Raw genomic sequence first — 17,911 nt, 5'->3', positions numbered from 1 at the left:
CTTGTATTATTATTGCTATAATTAAGGAGTCATATCCTAAAATTCAAGTGGGAAAACAGTTGCTATTCCAAATACCAAAATAATACCAAATAATAGAACTTGTATTTAGTTACCTTATTTGATTCTTTAATCAAATAAGGTAGCTAAATACCAAAATAATAGAACTCGTATTTAGTCACCTTAATTTGATTAAAGAATTTAAGCCAGTCTCCAAGGGGTTGAAGCCTTTCTCTCTATCTTTCCCTTCCTGCAGCTTTCTCTTCCTTAACCATTCTTTCTCTTCATCACACACAAGGCAAAACATGGTTTCACATGGAACATTCAACCGATGGCAACTTGTTGATGGAATAATCTATATAATTTCCATAATTTTAAATATCTCTTTATAATGTTTAATTTATATTTAACATTGCAAACACTTAAACCCATCATCCTCTAGGTGGCATATAATTACGAGCATTATAAGACACAGTTCAATGGTACTCAAAGATATGCCATTCCAATATTGGTGTGCCTTACCTCCCCATATGTTATATTTAACTGTTTAGGCTTTCTTACTAACGACAATGACATTAAATCCTGGCAAATCTTCTTGACTTTCAGCTCACCATAATTCTTTATAGAAATTCTTGCCAAAATTTTTGGCAGACTAGTTATTTGCATTCTCATAGATAATGCTGAGACCTTGTTAATATTTTCATGTTAATTGGAATTATATTAGAATACATTGACTTTAATTTATCATTAACATAATTATGGGCAATAACTGATCAAAGTATTACTCCTTGCTTTCAATTTGGGATGTATTGATTCTGATACAGATTAATTACTGTTGGACATACTGTGCATAGTAGTCACCCTAATGTTACCCAAATGTACAGCTTTGAATGTTCTCAGTCAAGCCCTAAATATAACCAACTAAAATTTTCCAATTTAGAAAACCAACAATAAACTCATTATTCACAGCCCCTCTTGACTTTTAATGCGGCTATCCACACTTACTTAAAACCACCCCTTGTCAGTGGACTTGCTCAGTGCATTTCTGCCTATGTCTACACAAAAGGGAAATAAAATCTCAGATACAGTTCGAATGAAAACAAACCAACAAAAATTCCTGACATTGGAGAAGGTATTAAGGCAATATTCACTAACAAATTCCCTAGATGATGGCTCAACTTTCCCTTCCTATTTCTTATGTAGCCTGAGACTTGCTCCTTTGAGGTGATGAAGCATACATCTCTCTCCACCAACTGCAAGAGCAAGAATGGCACTTTAATTTATATTCCCCTCAAATTATAGTGATAATAATGCCAGGAAATTTATATTGACACACTGCATGCCTCAATGGGGCACCTTTTTAAAGTTCTTAACATTTATTTCTGGATATTCTTATCCGTATTGCTTAGAACACAAGTTCTATGACCAAGGGTTCCATGGAGTACAATGCCATGTTGAAATGAATGCCTTTTCATCATTTCTCTAAAGTATTAAACCATAAATTGCGTGGGGTAGTTTTGTTTTTAAGATTTCAATACATGAGAAATTGAGAGCACAAATTTTATTATTTAAATGACCCCTCCCGATGTTCACTCCATCCCCCTTGCTCATATTCATTCATCGAACACAACTCTTTATTTTCTTGCACTCCAACTAGAAATAATAAAACGGTAAACATGGTTTCAGAAGAAACGACTACTGTCCTAAGAAAACTTCTACAGCAATACCGTCTGGTGCTAAGATACTACACAACTCTGGAAGCACCCAAATAGTGCAGGAGCTTCTTGGTACAATGTTTTCTAATCCTCCTTTATCCCTCTTTTAGCCACTACACCTAAAGAAAAATAAGAGCTTTGGCTTATTGCAATTTCAAAGAAGATTTTAAAGGGTAAGTTTGGTGCTACTCTCATCTCCTTCAAGAAAAAGCTTCTTATCCTCAAGAGTTGCTGAGCTTTTGATAGTGTTGTTGCTGAAAGAGATTCACCACCTAGGCAAGTCCTCCGTTCTTAACCTGGAAGTAAGACCAATTCCGCAGGAACAGGTAAAATAGGTGTATTTCCTGTACTCAGCTAAGACGCCTCTCAATGAACAGAACAAACCTAAGCAATGCAAATAGTTCTGCGCTTTAAAACAACAATAACAAAAAGTTTGGTTCCAAAGGGTTTGTTTTTTGTCTTTATTTTTTCACGCTTGATAATACCCTTAACAGCCCAGGTGCTGAGTAACACACAAAGTAACTGTACAGAAACCAGGATCACAGCGTGTCTGTGTCAATTTCCTGAGGTGACTGTCAGAAAATCTGGACAGGCACCATTGTGTCGAAGGAATGAGGTCAGAATTCACTAAGGACCATTCACCCTGGGAAGGAATAGGACGGGACAGTCGGGCTCGAGAGCCAGGCTTTGGGAAAGGAGAGAAGGTGGGTCAGGGAGGACTTTGTGGAGAAGGCTTTGTCAGCGCGAGATCGGGTGAAGGGTGGCAGATAGGGGCGTTTGTGCACTGGCATAAGGTGGGAACGCAGGAACGGTAACAGTAGAGATGACCCTGTTTGGGTGACCAGAGGGTCGGGGCCATCTACTGCTGCTAGTGTGGGAGCCTGGGGGCTGGAAGGTGAGGCGGGACTGCGAGCTGCAGGCAGCTGTCCCCAAGACGGAGAGGGGTTCAGGTTGCCAGCAGGTGGAGTTGAAATCAAACATCCCCTTGGGGACCACAGAGCAACACCCTCCCTGGACCCTCTGCCTGGAGGACGGGGAATCACGGCAGCTGGTTTGGGGTGCCTCCCAAACCAAAAGATGTTCTCTCCGCGCCAAGCTTTGACGCCCGACCCCCTGCACTCTCCCGCCTACTCACCGGTCCTAGGGGTAAAGCGCCTTCCGGGGCGCTCGCGAGGGCTGCGCGGCGCAGGAGGCAGGCAGGGCCAGGCGGCGGTGGCGGCGCTGTCCTAAGAGCGCGACTGGGGCTGGGGGACACCGAGGCAGCGACAGCGGCGGGGGCGCGGGGAGCTGCAGGGGAGAGCAGTGAATCTGGAGCTGCTGCGCCGCGCGCGCTCTCTGCCCATCTCCGGCTTCGCTGAAGCTGCTACAGCTACGGCCGCTGGAGGGGAGGGAAGCGAGGGGGAGGGGAGGAGGCACGCGGTAGGGAGGGACGGAAGAGCAGGAAGGGTGGGGGGTGAGCAAGGGGAGAGGGGGAGATGGTCGCCCAGAGTTGAGGGGGTGGGGAGGGAGGCGCGCAGGAGCCCAGCAAAGGTTCCCACTAAATGAGCTTGGGAGGGGAAATGGAAGATGAGGCGATGGGTCTCTCCCCCGCCCTCCTTCTACCCTACCCTCCTTCCCCCTTCGCGCCCTTTCCTTGGGCTCTTCCTCTCGTGGCTCAGGCTGGGGGTTACCCAAGCTTGGCAGCAGCCGCGGCTTCAGCGCGCTGGTGCGAGTGCTGAGTTCGGGAGGCAGCCTCTACAGCTCTCCGCGCCACCGGCCTGTGGCACCTGTGCGCGCACACTGCCGCCCGCTCCATTGCGGCGGCTCCTGGACCAGGATCCGCAGCCGGTCGCCCTCCTTCTCTCCTCTTTCTGGGCAGATTATGATCCTACATGTGCATCCATGACATCTGTATAGTCCCCCATTGGTGTTTGTTTCCCTGGGCGCTTTTTGGCACTGGCCGTCCCGCCAGAAGGCGCCAGCAGGGAGCTCAATGCCGGCAACCATCGCCTGCTCCTTGGAGCTGTTGCCTGGGCAGGGGTGGCCTTGGTTGTTTACCGCCGGGGTTGACCAGCTAACGAGGTAAAAAAAGAAACATATACATATATCGTTTTAACCCAATTGCCTCGGACCGTGTTCTCAATGATCTAGGAAGGTTGTAAGTGTGAAGGGCATAGTGACAGCCCATTACCTTCTGTCTTGGTTTCCTTCCTCCCTTTTCTCAACATTCTAAAAACCTAGGGATTGAAAGATCTCTGAATCTCTTTATCACAGAGCTTTTCATTTCCCCCTGCATTTTCCTAGGGTTGGTCCCGCTTTCGTACTGTGGATTTTCGTTTCCTCTATTCGACTCTAAATCAATCCTGTATATTCGCAAACTACAAAGAGGCGCATGCAAATAGATACTGTACTGAGGGCAGATACACGCGCGAGATCCAGAGGGTGAGTTAACACACATTCAGTAAATATAAAAACAACTGGAACATTATTAACTGATTTCCGTGAGCCGTAATTTTATTTTATAATTTTCACGTCGTAATTGGGGATAGACAGGGAGCAAGTAGATTATGTGTCTAAAAGATATGACTAGAAAAAAAAGTCTGGTAAAACTCTCCTCAAATAACATAACACATAAAGTGAGCTAATTATTCCCAGACATTCCCAGGAGGGAAAGAGATTCTGATTTTGTTTGGCTGGCTGGTTGTGTTGCTTTAAAAAAAAATGAAGTAATCTTTCAGTTGGTGGATTCGTTTTTTTAAAAGCCTAAAGGATCATAGTCTCTAGAATAAATAAGGTAGGCATTTCATTTTACATAAGTGTGTCTTATATAACAAATGTTCTCATATTTTAAAAAGTGCTCTCTTGACTGTAAATGCAATGTGGAAAAACATTTTCAATGCAATAGGCCATACCTAAATATTGATGAAAAACCTCTAGATTTTCCTGTATACATTCACATGAAGGAAAAAACAATGTTGGAGATAAAGTATTACTTGATGGGCTGGGCAGTATCAACTTGCTAGACTCTGTCCTGTTGAGTATATCTGCTAATGAAAATATTTGGTTCAACATTTACCTAATGACCTGACTGAGAGAACCACCTCCTTATTTAGGGAACAAACATCTAATTATTCGAATACACCTCCCTTTTAAAAGGCATGTGTTACTGTCTTCAGAGATCCAGAGGTGTATCATGCAAATTCACCCACTGTTATTCTTTCAATAAAGACCATAGAAATAAAAAGTTGGCAAAGACTTACAATTCATTCAGCTCCCTAAGTCTTCTCAGTGGTGCCTATACTACAGAGGTGAACAATAAATTTTGCAAATGCCAGCGGCTACTTGGGCAGAGGATGGTTACCAAGAATTAATTAAATCTCTGTTTTCTCATTTCTGTTTATAATATTTCTCATCCCTTCCTTATTAAAGTAATTTACTTTTGACAATTTTTACTATTTTCCTCCTGTAATTATGAAACTATAACGCAATAGCTTATAGTCTCATTTTATGGTTTTAAAGTGGCAAAGACAAATACACAAGCTATAATGCCTTACAGCCAAGCAAAGGAAAGGGGTGATGTTTGGAGTACAGCAAGCAAGCTTCTAACTCCTCCCTCCAGCTTACATCCCCAGCCGCTTGGCCCACCAGAGACAAGAACAGGATGATAAGCAATGGAATGGCATTGAACTCTCCTGCTGAAGGACTTGCATTTCAATGTAGATTCTGAGGCTGGGTGAAAACTTCTCTGTCACCTTTACTACAGCATTCTCACCCATTTATATTTCTTTCCCCTTCTACATCTCTATTACTGTTGTACTGTGTTATGCATTACACCATGGGAAAATTAATCAATTAATACAATAAAAGCTTAATTTTAAAACCCTGACCCTTTGAACTTATTTAATTGAAAACAAATTCTCATGCTGAAATTTTCTAAAATCAGAAAGATTCAAAACCCTGTCTTTGAACTGATACTGCATGAGTGCCAGATATTGGTTAGCAAAGGAAATATCATTGCTCTATTTATTGAACACATATTCAATTAGCACTCCCTGTAGGCAGCAATATGTTAGGCCCCAGGGATATCACAGTTAAGAAAATTGCTAACTGTGCCCTTGTGAGGCTTAAGAGTCCAGTGATACAATAAAAAAAGTTTTATCACTAAGAAAGATGTTCTAGTAATAATGATGATCATGATAAATTTCAAGCTTAAAGAAGAAATATTTAATAATTTAATTATAGGCATTAAAAAGATTAGGAGTAAAGAAAGACAGATTATGAGCCTCTGCTATAACCAGTCCTTATGTGAGCTGCTGAAGAAAAGAGGAGAATGAAGGGTTAGTTAAGAAAGTCACATTTGTTGTAGTAACAGAATACAGTGGATACTTTTTAGGCAAGAGAAAATTTTGGTGAGCCTTAACTTTAAAAAATAAGCATCTGTTTTTATTCAAAGTGAGAAAAATGGAGAATAATAAATGTTTCTGAGGTTGCAGACACTTCTAAAAATTATATATGTACTGTATCATACATATGATTAGCACCGCTGAATACATGGACTGAATCTATTATGAAGACAGTGGCAAAAATTAGCAGTTTTCCTTCTTTCTTCCCGAAGAATGTACCAAAGAATCAAAAGGAAAAAAATCACTCACAACTTTTTTTCAGTAAAATCAAAAGACAGGTAATCTGCAGTTTCCAAAATTTGTATGTGAGATCCCAGAACTGCTGAAATCAACCAGAAGTCTCAGAAGTGAAAGAAAGAAGGGCAGAGAGTGGGCCCAATGATACCTAATTTGAGAATACACCAAAAAAAAAAAAAAACTTCTTGAAAGTGAGACTTTCACTTCTTGAAAGTGAGACTTTCACTCAGAAGAACAAAATCAATTTCCATTGGTTACAACAATGGATTCAGGAACTAGAGTTGGGGTATAGCTGCAAAAGGAGGAAGGAAAGAAACCTGACAAATGTAGGGGACTCAGTTGTGGCTAATCTCAGAAAACCTACAAAAATGTGATTCCTGAAGGTAAGTTCTTATTGTGACTTACGAAACCTTTATTTCTTGTTTGCACCAATCAGTATAGGAACTGGAATTTCCTACAGTGTGGATAGTGAAAGAAGCCCACTTGGATGTGTCTTGCAGGAAGTAATGGAGTGATACACAAAAATTAGGCAGAGGAGTGAATCTATCTCTGTAGCAGCAGTGAAGAGAAACCCTTTGAAAACCCCAGGAGTTATTTTCCTCTCCTTTTCCCAAGAACCTACATAAGAAAAATTTAACTCAGTTATATATGAGTAATTGAAAAAAGAATGGACACACTGTCAACACAAAAGTAGTATAGGAAAAGACTTCCAAAGGAGTAGTAAAATGTATCAATTGTTGAAGAACACACACCATAGCAATGTTGTCATGAAGAAGTTGAGAAATTTGTTTTAACATTACAGCAGAAATTTTCAAGAAGGCACAATGAAGGAATTGCTTTTATAAATGAAAACTACAAGGTACAAATGCAAGAACTTGGGAAGGGATGATGAGAGACAATAGGAGCTGGAGACACATAGCTGGGGGAACTCAGAAAAGAAGTGAAGAAAAAAAATGCCTTCACGAATTAAGACTATAAATGGAAGAATTACAAGGTAAAATGGGCACTGAGATAGACACAGCAAGGAAAAGAAGAGACAGAAATAAGGAAGGCTAACAAAATGAAATGTAAGTAAAGAAAAAATACACAGGATTAGAGAGAATACAAAAGATGGAGAAGATAGGGAATGGTAATCCAATAGATACATAATTAGAGAAAAGAAATAAGTGATGGGAAAATAAATATGTCAATATATTATTAAAGAAAGAAACATTCTTCAAATGAAAGATGACTTGAAATTTCACTTTGAAAACAAACAATGATTACCAGGAAAAATTGCCCCAGAATCATCGACATTGAGATGTGTCCTAGTACAGTAACTATAATTTAAATTTAAAAAAGAATTTTTTTAGGCATGCAGGCAAAGCAATCAGTAGCTTATAAAGAAAAATACTGATACTGGCCTCAGAAGTCTTCACTGCAACTTTAGTGGAATCGAGCCGTTCAATATCAGTGCAACAAAGCTTACAAGAAACCAAAGAAAATAAAATAAAACTAAGGTTTTCTTTTTCTTTTTCTTTTTAGCTAAATGGTTTTTCAAGTACAATGGGAATAGACAAACAATGGTGAAGATGCAAGAACTCAGGGACTATTATTCTTATGAAACCACCTTCAGGAAATCACTAGAATAATGAATGAAATTCAGCTTTCTAATAAATAAATAAAAGAGACATGCTGAATCAAGGACTGATTTTCAAGTTAATACATTCAGTGTATTTATCTACTGATCTACAATGTTAGAATATGAGAATTAAAGCAGTATAATGCAATATAAACCTTATAGAAAAAATAGACTCTGACAATATAAAAATGACATGAGGTATAATGGCATCAATTGTCTAATGGCTGAGAGTCCAACAAAACCACTTAAAAGAACAAATAAGTAGCATGACATTTAGCAACACAAAGATGAAATTTAATCCAAATTATTTGATAAATTATCTAGTCAAGCAGGAAGGCATGGAGGAATAAGAAACACTAATTTTTATCATTACCTACTTTAACAAACTAACAGAAACATTTCTTACTTTAACTAAAATATAGAGCAATGCAGATAAATAATTACAAAAGTAACACAGAACAAAATGAAAATCTTTGTAAATATTAAGAATACATATATACGCTGGGTGTGGTAGCTAACACCTGCAATTCTAGCACTTTTGGAGGCTGAGGCGGGCAGATCGTTTGAGCCCAGGAGTTTGAGACTAGCCTGAGTGACATGGTGAAGCCCTAACTCTACAAAAAAACACAAAAATTAGCCGTGCGTGGTGGCACACTGCTGTAGTCCCAGCCACTTCGAGGGGCTGAGGCAGGAGGATCGCTTGAGCCTGGGAGATTAAGGCTGCAGTGAGCCATGATTGTGCCACTTAACTTCAACCTGAGTGACAAAGCAAGACCTTGTCTCAAACACACACACACACACACACACACACACAGAAAAAATAAAACAGAACACAAAATGAAGGAGTTTTACAAAATAACAAGTGAAAACATAACATAACACAATATGTCAGAACCAAAAGTATTTCCATTATATCAACAAATGTAAATAATCTCCTGTTCTATAGACAAAAATAAAGATTTTTGTACTTTATCACTGAAAATAGAGTTCTGTGTTTTATATCTACTGCAAGAAAACTCAGAACACTTAAAAAATAAAAAGATGAACAAACATTTATCAGGGAAATGGAAACAAAGAGTAAGCAGGCGTTGCAATCTTAGTCAGAGATAAGGTGGCATAAAGCCTAAAACATGTTAAACAAGATAAAGAAGGATATTTTAAGGTGATCACAGAAGAGACACCTTGCTATGAAAACAAAGCAATTATGAACATCTGTGTAGAAGATTATATATCGCCAACATTCCTACAGCAGCAATTATAAGATATTCAAGGAGCTAGCATGAAGCCCACCATTAATAAGTCTTAATACTTTATAAAATATAAGTAAAGTTTTGAATATTAAATGTCAAACTTTTCAGACCAATCTCACTTAAGAGTGTAAGTGCAAAAATCCTAATTAAAATATTAACAAATGAACCTCAATAGCACATTACTGTATCAACACTAAGTGTATTTTTCTTTTTTTCCAAAAAGGTAGGAATGTTACTGTATTAGAAAATCTATTAACATACTTAGTCACTTCCCTTATCTATAAAATGGAAGTGCAATATTAGTATCTACTTTATACGATCATTTTTTCAATGATTAAAAGAGTTATTGCATACCAAATCTTTAGGAAGAATGCCTGGCATAGAGTGAGCCTTTCATAAATGTTATCTGTTGTGTTTATCAGCATTCATAAGATGACTATGCTTGTGATAGTAATATAAGTCTTCTTATCATTTTCTTAAATAATAAACTTCTTATGTTAATTTATTAATATTGTATTCTCATCTTTTATCCCTTCTCCTTGGGGTTTTTATTATTGTTCTTTTAAGCCCTCTGTTCTTTTTGTACTATCTTTAACATCCTACAAAAATTAAAATCGATTTGTAAATTCAGAGAATACCTAAGACCAACCATTTATTTTAAAATAATTTCAAATAATAATAGTAATATATGAGTGCACTACTTCTGTTTTAAATAGACTTTATTTTTTAAGGGCAGTTTTAGGTTCACAGCAAAATTTAGCAGAAGGTAGAGTTCCCACATAGCATCCACCACGTACATGCACAGCCTCCCCATTGTCAACATCTCTCATGAGAGGCGTATATTTGTTATAAGCAATAAACTTACATTGATACATTATCATCACCCACTGTCTATAGTTTACATTAGGGTTCACTCGATGTTGTACATTCTATGGATTTTGACAAATGTGTAATGGCATGTATCTATTATTGCAGTATCATACAGAGTAATTTCACTGTCCTAAAAATTCTGTTTCACCTATTCATTCCTCCCTCCCCCCAGCTGCTGACAACTACTGATCCTTTTACTCTATCTATAGTTAGAGATGTCCTAGAATGTAATGCAGTTGAAATAATATGTTACGTAGCCTTTTCAGACTGGCTTGTATCACTTGGTCATAAGCATTTAAGTATCCTCCATGTCTTTATTATTATTATTATACTTTAAGTTCTGGGATACATGTGCAGAATGTGCAGATTTGTTCCATAGGTATAAACGTGCCATGGAGGCTTGCTGCACTCATCAACCCATCATCTACGTTAGATATTTCTCCTGGTGCTATCCTTCCTCTAGCCCCCCACCCCCCGAAAAACCCCAGTGTGTAATGTTCCCCTCCCTGTGTTCCTGTGTTCTCATTGTTCAACTTCCGCTTATGAGTGAGAACATGCGGTGTTTGGTTTTCTGTTCCTGTGTTAGTTTGCTGAGAATAATGGTTTCCAGCTTCATCCATGTCCCTGCAAAGGACATGAACTCATCCTTTTTTATGGCTGCATAGAATTCCATGGTGTATATGTGCCATGTTTTCTTTATCCAGTCTATCATTGATGGGCATTTGGGTTGGTTCCAAGTCTTTGCTATTGTGAACAGTGCTGCAATAAACATACGTGTGCATGTGTCTTTATAGTAGAATCATTTATAATCCTTTGGGTATGCCCATACCAGAACATTGCTTGCTGTGCTTAAGAATTAGATCAAAGTGAGACAGATGACCAAAAGCAACAGTGTCCTCAAGCTATGATAGGTCAAAGCACTGAAAAGCTGTATGTCCTCTATCCTGGGCAATTGCAGAGACAAATATTTTGTGCTCAAACATAAAATCACAGCAGATATATTTTCTGGTGTCTTGGCAATGAGCTAGCTGGGAGCTGTGACTCCCCTTTACCCTAGTGGAATGGACAGTAAAGCTATCAGTTCCCCAGGCCTCCAGGTGTTATCATCACTGTATAAACAAGTCATTTGCACAAACAGTGTTTCAGGTCTCCCCCTGAAGAGCTGGTCCCTAATCTGACTACTGCTCCACCCCTTTTTAAACATTCTCAAGGGCACTCTCACCCTAGTCCTATAAAAAATTAGAGGAAGAGAGGACAGGTTTCCTTCCTGGAGAACAGTGTTCTTTACAATTTCCCATTGTGTTTTCACCCTTACATGCTTCTCCAAGGGAGAAAAGAATGTGGCAAACACTGTTCCTCTGTTTATAAATTTCCGCAATAGAGCTTGTTTTTTTGCAGACCAGGTGGCATTGTGACCTAACTCTCTGCAGGACTGTAGGGAAAAAGAGACAAATTCACATTGTTCTTTTAAAAATATTTATATTTCATTTAAGCACCATAGTTCTGTTAGTGGCATATAACAATTAATTAGGTCATAAATTCACTAGTCACATTTTAGTGCTTTTAATAAGATTTCAGAGACACAACATTCTCATCGGCTATAAATCCATAAATCATATTTCAGAATGTTAGTTCTGAAGGTAATACTTTCAATTTTTATTGATTCTAATTGGATGCAATTTAAAAAGGCACAATTTTCTAATACTGACACCAAGCTCTAGAGGTGCACCAAATCTAGGCCCCAATCTCTCATATACTATATGGGAAACTTATCAGTAAGCTGACACTGAAAATCCTCTATGAGAGTAACATTTATAAACTTAAGAAGTAGAAATATATGTGAGTTACAAAAGATTACTATTATTTAAATAGTGGTAGAAGTATAATATAATGATTTACATAAATTGTGAATTATATTTACTGCAATAAATAATAATTATCCAGAAGATGGTATACTTTAAATACTACTTTAGCTAAGAGACCAAACAATACAGTTCTTCCAGCAAAAATGGAAGCTTATTATTCTTTCTTATGTAACAGCCTCAGGGGTTTCAATCATCTCTCCCTTCTTGCCTTTTACTATAAGTAGTCAGGAGGAATCAAGACCCTCTTTCAACACTTTTCTTAGAAATCTCCTCGGCTAAATACCCAATTTTATTGCTTATAAGTTCTACCTTCCACAAAACACTAAAACACTGTTTAGCCATGTCTTTGCCATTTTATAACAGGGATCACCTTTTTCGTTTCCTAAAATATATTTTTATTTTCATTTCAGACCTCACAGGAATCACCCTTAGTGTAAACATTTCTAGCCTGTACCTCAAAACTCTTTCAACCTCTACCATTACCCAGTTCCAAAGCTACTTCCACATTTTTTGATATTTGTTACAGCAGTACCTCCATCTTTGTATCAAAATCTGTATTAGTCTGGTTCTCCAGAGAAACAGAATGTAGTAGGAGTTTTTAGTAGAAAGAAAATTTTATATATGTATATACATACACAAATATATGTATTTATGAAAAGATTTACTATAATAAATTGGTTCATGAGATTATGGAGGCTAAGAAGTCCCAAGATCTGCAGTCGGCAAGCTGGAGATCAAAGAGAATTGATGCAGTCGTCCCATTTTGCTTCCCAAGGCATGAGAATCAAGAGAGCCTAATAAGTTCCAGTGTAAGTGCAGAAAAAGTCCAATGCTGAAGCTCAAGCAGCCAGGCTTCCTCTACTCTCAGGAAGGCCTTTTTGTTCTCTTTAAGCCTTCAGTTGATTGGATAGAGCCTGCCTAAACTAGGAAGAACAACTTGCTTTACTCACTTGACTGATTCAATTGTTAATCTCATCTAAAAATTCCCCTATAAACAAATTCAAAGTAATGTTTAACCAAATGTCTAGGCACCCTGTGGCCTGGTAAAGTGGAACATAAAATTAACCATCATGAGTGGTGAAAAACTTCATTTTAAAAGCTTGTGATCCTTTGTAAGTTTGCAGAAACAACGTCCTTTCATGAGCCAGAATGTAGTATATAGCTTTATCTATGTCTAAGGGAGGTCAGGAAATGCAGTCTGTAGCTGGGTGGACATAAATTGACCTTAAACTTGGAGGTTTCTAGTACTTCAAAGAAAAAGGGAACTTACACTAGAAACAATCTATCTCTGTCTGCATTCACATGCATGTGTGTTGCACATTATTACCCTACTTTTTGTACCTAGAGTAGCAATAAAGAGGTCTTTTATAAAGATGCCTTCAAAAAATTTTAAGAGTCCACTGACAAACAACCAGATAGGTCGCAGAATATTAAGTGTTTTATTATGTTCTTCTTGTCTAAGTCCAATGATCTTCTTTAACATACCTTCTCTTCTTTTTACTTTTATTTTAGGCTCAGGAGTATATGTGTGTTTGTTATGTATGTGAATTGTGAGTCACAGGGTTTTGATGTACAGATTATTTCATCACTCCAGTAATAGGCATAGTACCCAATAGGTAGTTTTTCAATTACCACTCTTCTCTGAACCTCCACCCTCAAGTAGGTACTGATGTCTGTTGTTTCCTGCATTGTGTCTATGTGTACTCAATGTGTAGCTCCCACATATAAGTGAGAACATGTGACAATTAGTTTTCTGTTCCTGCATTGGTTCGCTTAAGATAATGGCCTTCAGCTCCATTCTTGTTGCTGCAAAGGATGTGATCTCATTCTTTTTCATGGCTTTGTATTATTCCATGGTGTAAATCTACCACATTTTCTTTATTTAGTCTACCATTAATGAGCATTTAGGTTGATTCCATGTCTTTGCTCTTGTAAATAGTGCTACAACGAGTACACAAGTGTATGTGTCCTTATGGTAGAACAATTCATATACCTCTGGGTATGTACCCAATATTGGGATTCCTGGGTCAAATGGTCATTCTAAGTTCTTTGAGAAATTGCCAAACTGCTTTCCACAGTGGCTGAACAAATTTCCATTCCCACTAGCAGTGTTTCAGCATTCCCTTTTCTCTACAGCTTCATCAGTATCTGTTATTTTTTGACTTTTTAATAGCCATTCTGACTGATTGTGAGGTGGTATCTCATTGTGGTTTTGATTTGCATTTCTCTAATGATTAATGATGTTGAGCATTTTTTTCATATGCGCGTTGACCATGCATATGTCTTCATTTGAAAAGTGTGTGTTCATGTCTTTTGTCCCCTTTTTAATGAGGTGTTTGCTTGTAAATTTCTTTAAGTTCCTTATAGATTCTGGATATTAGTCCCTTTTCAGATGCATACTTTGCAAATATTTTCTCTTATTCTGTAGTTTGTCTGTTTACTGTATTGATAGTTTCTTTTAATGTTCAGTAACTTTTTAGTTTAATTAGGTCTCATTTGTCAATTTTTATTTTTCTGGTAGTTGTTTTTGGCATCTTCACTCTGAAATATTTGCCAAGTGCTATGTCCAGAACAGTATTTCCTAGGTTACTTTTCAGGGTTTTTATAGTTTTAGGTTTTGCATTTAAGTCTTTATTCCATCTTGGGTTGATTTTTGTTTATGGCATAAGGAAGGGGTCCAGTTTCAATCCCTTACATATAACTAGCCAGTTATCTCAGCACCACTTGTTGAATAGAGAATTCTTTCCCCATTGCTCCTTTTTGCCAACTTAGTTAAATATGCGATTATTGTAGGTGTACAGCTATATTTATAGACTCTCTATTTTGTTTATTCTGTCTATGGGTTGATTACCGTAGCCTTGTAGTATAGTTTGAAGTCAGATAATGGGATGCCTCCAGTATTTTTCCCCCTTTAGGATTTCTCTGGCTATTCAAACTCTTTTGGTTTCATATAAATTTTAAAATAGTATTTTCTAGTTCTGTGAAGAATGCCATTGGTAGTTTGATATGAATAGCATCGAGTCTGTAAATTTTGGGGGGCAGTATGGGCATTTTAACAATACTTATTCTTCCTATCCATAAGCATGGGGTGCTTATCTATTTGTTTGTGTCATCTCTGAATTCTTTCAGCAGTATTTTGTAAATCTCATTGTAGAGATCTTTCACTCCCCTCGTACGTTAAATTCCAGGGTATTTTAGGTATTTTATTTGTTTTGTGGCTATTATGAATGAGTTTGCATTCTTGATTTGGCTCTCAGATTGAATGTTACTCATTTTTGCACATTGATTTTGTATCCTGAAACTTTGCTGAAGTTGTTTATCAGATACAGGAGCTTTTAGGAAGAGACTATGAGGGGTTTCCTAGGTATGGAATTATATCTTCTGCAAACAGGGATAATTTGACTTCCTCTCTTCCTATTTGGATTCCTTTTATTTCTTTCTCTTGCCTGATTTATCTAGTTAGGGCTTCCAGTACTATGTCAACTAGGACTGATGAGAGTAGGTATCCTTATCTTTTCCTGGATCTCAAGGACAATGCTTCTAGGTTTTGTTCATTCAGTATGATGTTGGCTTCAGGTTTATCATAGATGCTTCATTATTTTCAGATATTTTGCTTCAATGACTAGGTGTTGGGGGATTTTAACATGAAGGTGATGACAGCTGGCAGCTGTCCAAAGCAACTGCTGCCATGGTACCAGCTGTGGTGGGGTGCAGGTGGTGGAGTATGGGTTTGAGCCATGGGTACTTAGGTGTGGATACTGAGGCGAACTGTCCCTGGGATCTGCTGCCCTGGGAGCCCACCTCTGGGAGCCCCTGCAGTGGGGCCAAGCTGGGCTAAGCCACCCACTGGTGGGGGAATGGCACCAACAAGCATGGAGGGACCCCAAGGCAGAACTTGACCCAAGGAAGTGATGTGCTTGTGCATGGAGTGTGAGGGCTGGTCCCGAACATGGAGCAGTGGCTGCATTTCAGGGCCCTGCAGTGGGAAGTGGGAGTGGCCCTTCATGAGTGGGACCTGGCCAGCATCATACCCACCCTGCCAAGGGCACTGTGCCTTGGTGGGAGGCTCAGCGTGGGGCCATCCTAGGATGCCTACCAAGGATCCACCCCATGTTGGGGTGACAGCTGAGTCTGGTGCTCCCAATGGCTGTGTCCATGGCCCACAATCCACTCCTGAAGGCATACTTATGGCATGGTCATGAGCTAAGGAAGTGGGAGCCCCTGTTCACCACTAAGAACTGGGGCTGCCGGGGAACTTGCAAATGTCATCCCTTCCCCAGAACCTGGCAAGGGCCGGGAGCCCGGCCCCAGGCTGCAAAGTGTCAGACAGGGCAGTAGGAGCAGCTTCAGAGGCAGCAGTGGTGGCAGTGTGTCCCCTGTGCCCCATGTCCCTAAGGCAGCTGACTGTGCCACACGCATCCTCACATGGTCTGGCAGGACCTTCTCCCAGGCCCAGAGCCTCTGCTGCAGCTTTGACCTTGCTCTCTGCCATGTCCTGGGAGCCTACAAGCATCTGGCCAATGGTGCAGCTGGGACTCACAGGACAAGCCCAGGAAGCATGGGATTCATTTGGGTGGAGTTGGCCAGGGTCACCGTGCCACCTGCACCTTGCCTGCTGCCACTGTGGCAAGACACAGAGTAGGGGCATAGCCTGGGACAGGGGCAGTTGGGAGCCCTGCCCCTCCCAAGTTGGCAGGGCAGGAGCTCCCCAGGAACAGCTGCAGCCATCCAGGTTGTGGCTGTGGGCCCAGGCTTCCAGATGCTCTCTCAGGGCCCAGAAGGGCCCCCATGTCACCACATGCTCAGGGGTGCCTGCTCCCAGTGCCTGCCCTCATCCTGCTGCCAGCACTCTGAGATGGGAGTGGAGTTAGTGCCAAGCCCTGGAGCTGTCACAGCTTGGCCTGGTGTGCAGCAGGGCCCCCTGCTGCATTGGCCCATCCAGACTTTGGGCGCCAACAAGTGTGGGAGGAGGCTCATATGAGGCTAGGAGCAGCTCAGCCTGTGGGTGCCCCTTGGCCTGAGTGGCCTGGGTACCATGAGTGGTGGCGGGAGGTAGACAGGCTCTTCTGCAAGAAGAGGTGAGTCCCAGTGAGGCTCCACCTTCAGCCAGGGAGGGCCTGAAGGTTGGGGCTGGGCTGCTAGTCCTGCAGATTGATGTGGGGACTTGTGATGCCTTTTCTTGGCTGTTCATGCCCACCCATGAACCAATCGGCATGCATTTCCTCCCCTCTGAGGCCCACAAAAGCCCTGGGTTCATCAGATCAGAGAAGAGGACAAAGAGACAATGAGACGACTGGCCTACAGAGAAGAGCTACCCTCTGTGGGTCTCCTCTGAGCTGTTCTATCACTTAATAAAGCTCCTCTTTGTCTTGCTCATCCTCCACTTTTCTGCATACCTCATTCTTCCTGGATGCAGGAGAAGAACTTGGGCCAAGGCACCACTGGCCACAGATGTTTCTGGACAGAAAAAGCAACATTGCAAAAATCCCATATCAAAGGGATGTTGCATTTTATTGACAGTCTTTTCTGCATCTATTGAGATGATCATGTGGATGTTTTTTGTTTTGTTTATGTGATAAATCACATCTTTTGATGTGCATATGTTGAACCAACCTTGCATCCCAAGGATAAAGCCTACTTGATAGCAGTGGATTCACTTTTTGATATTATGCTGGATTCAGGATTCAGTTTGCTATTATTTTGTGAGGATGTTTGCCTCTATGTTCATCAAGATATTGGCCTAAAGTTTTCTTTCTTTGTTATGTTTTTGCCAGGTTTTCGTATAAGAATGATTCTGGCCTCACAGAATGAGTTATGAAGAAGTCCTTCTTCCTCAATTTTTGGGAGTAGTTTCAGTAGGAATGATATCAACTCTGCTTTATACATCTAGTAGAATTCAACTATGAATCTGCCTGGTCTTGGGCTTTTTCTGGTTGGTAGGCTTGTTATTACTGTTTCAATTTTGGAACTTGTT

The 17,911-nt window shown here is 40.0% G+C and overlaps 2 protein-coding genes across 3 annotated transcripts in view; both read right to left on the bottom strand.

Annotated features, from left to right (window-relative positions):
- Positions 1 to 2,930, bottom strand: part of FUT9 (fucosyltransferase 9) — a 203,386-nt gene extending 200,456 nt beyond the window's left edge. For both annotated transcript variants that reach the window (XM_004044422.5, XM_055391556.2), the window contains exon 1: positions 2,848 to 2,930. The gene's annotated coding sequence lies outside the window, so the exon portion shown is untranslated. The remainder of the gene's footprint in view (positions 1 to 2,847) is intronic.
- LOC129534448 (proline-rich protein 36-like) lies at positions 764 to 3,440 on the bottom strand (the record flags this gene model as incomplete). Its single annotated transcript, XM_055391557.1, has 1 exon — positions 764 to 3,440. A coding segment is annotated over one exon (588 nt), but the record flags the coding sequence as incomplete, so codon positions are not given.
- Positions 3,441 to 17,911: the final 14,471 nt, after the last annotated feature.

This window comes from Gorilla gorilla, chromosome 5 (genome assembly GCF_029281585.2).
Source record: "Gorilla gorilla gorilla isolate KB3781 chromosome 5, NHGRI_mGorGor1-v2.1_pri, whole genome shotgun sequence".
NCBI lineage: Eukaryota > Metazoa > Chordata > Mammalia > Primates > Hominidae > Gorilla > Gorilla gorilla.
The sequence above is the reverse complement of the archived record's forward strand: the minus strand, read 5'-3'. Positions and strand labels throughout refer to the sequence as shown.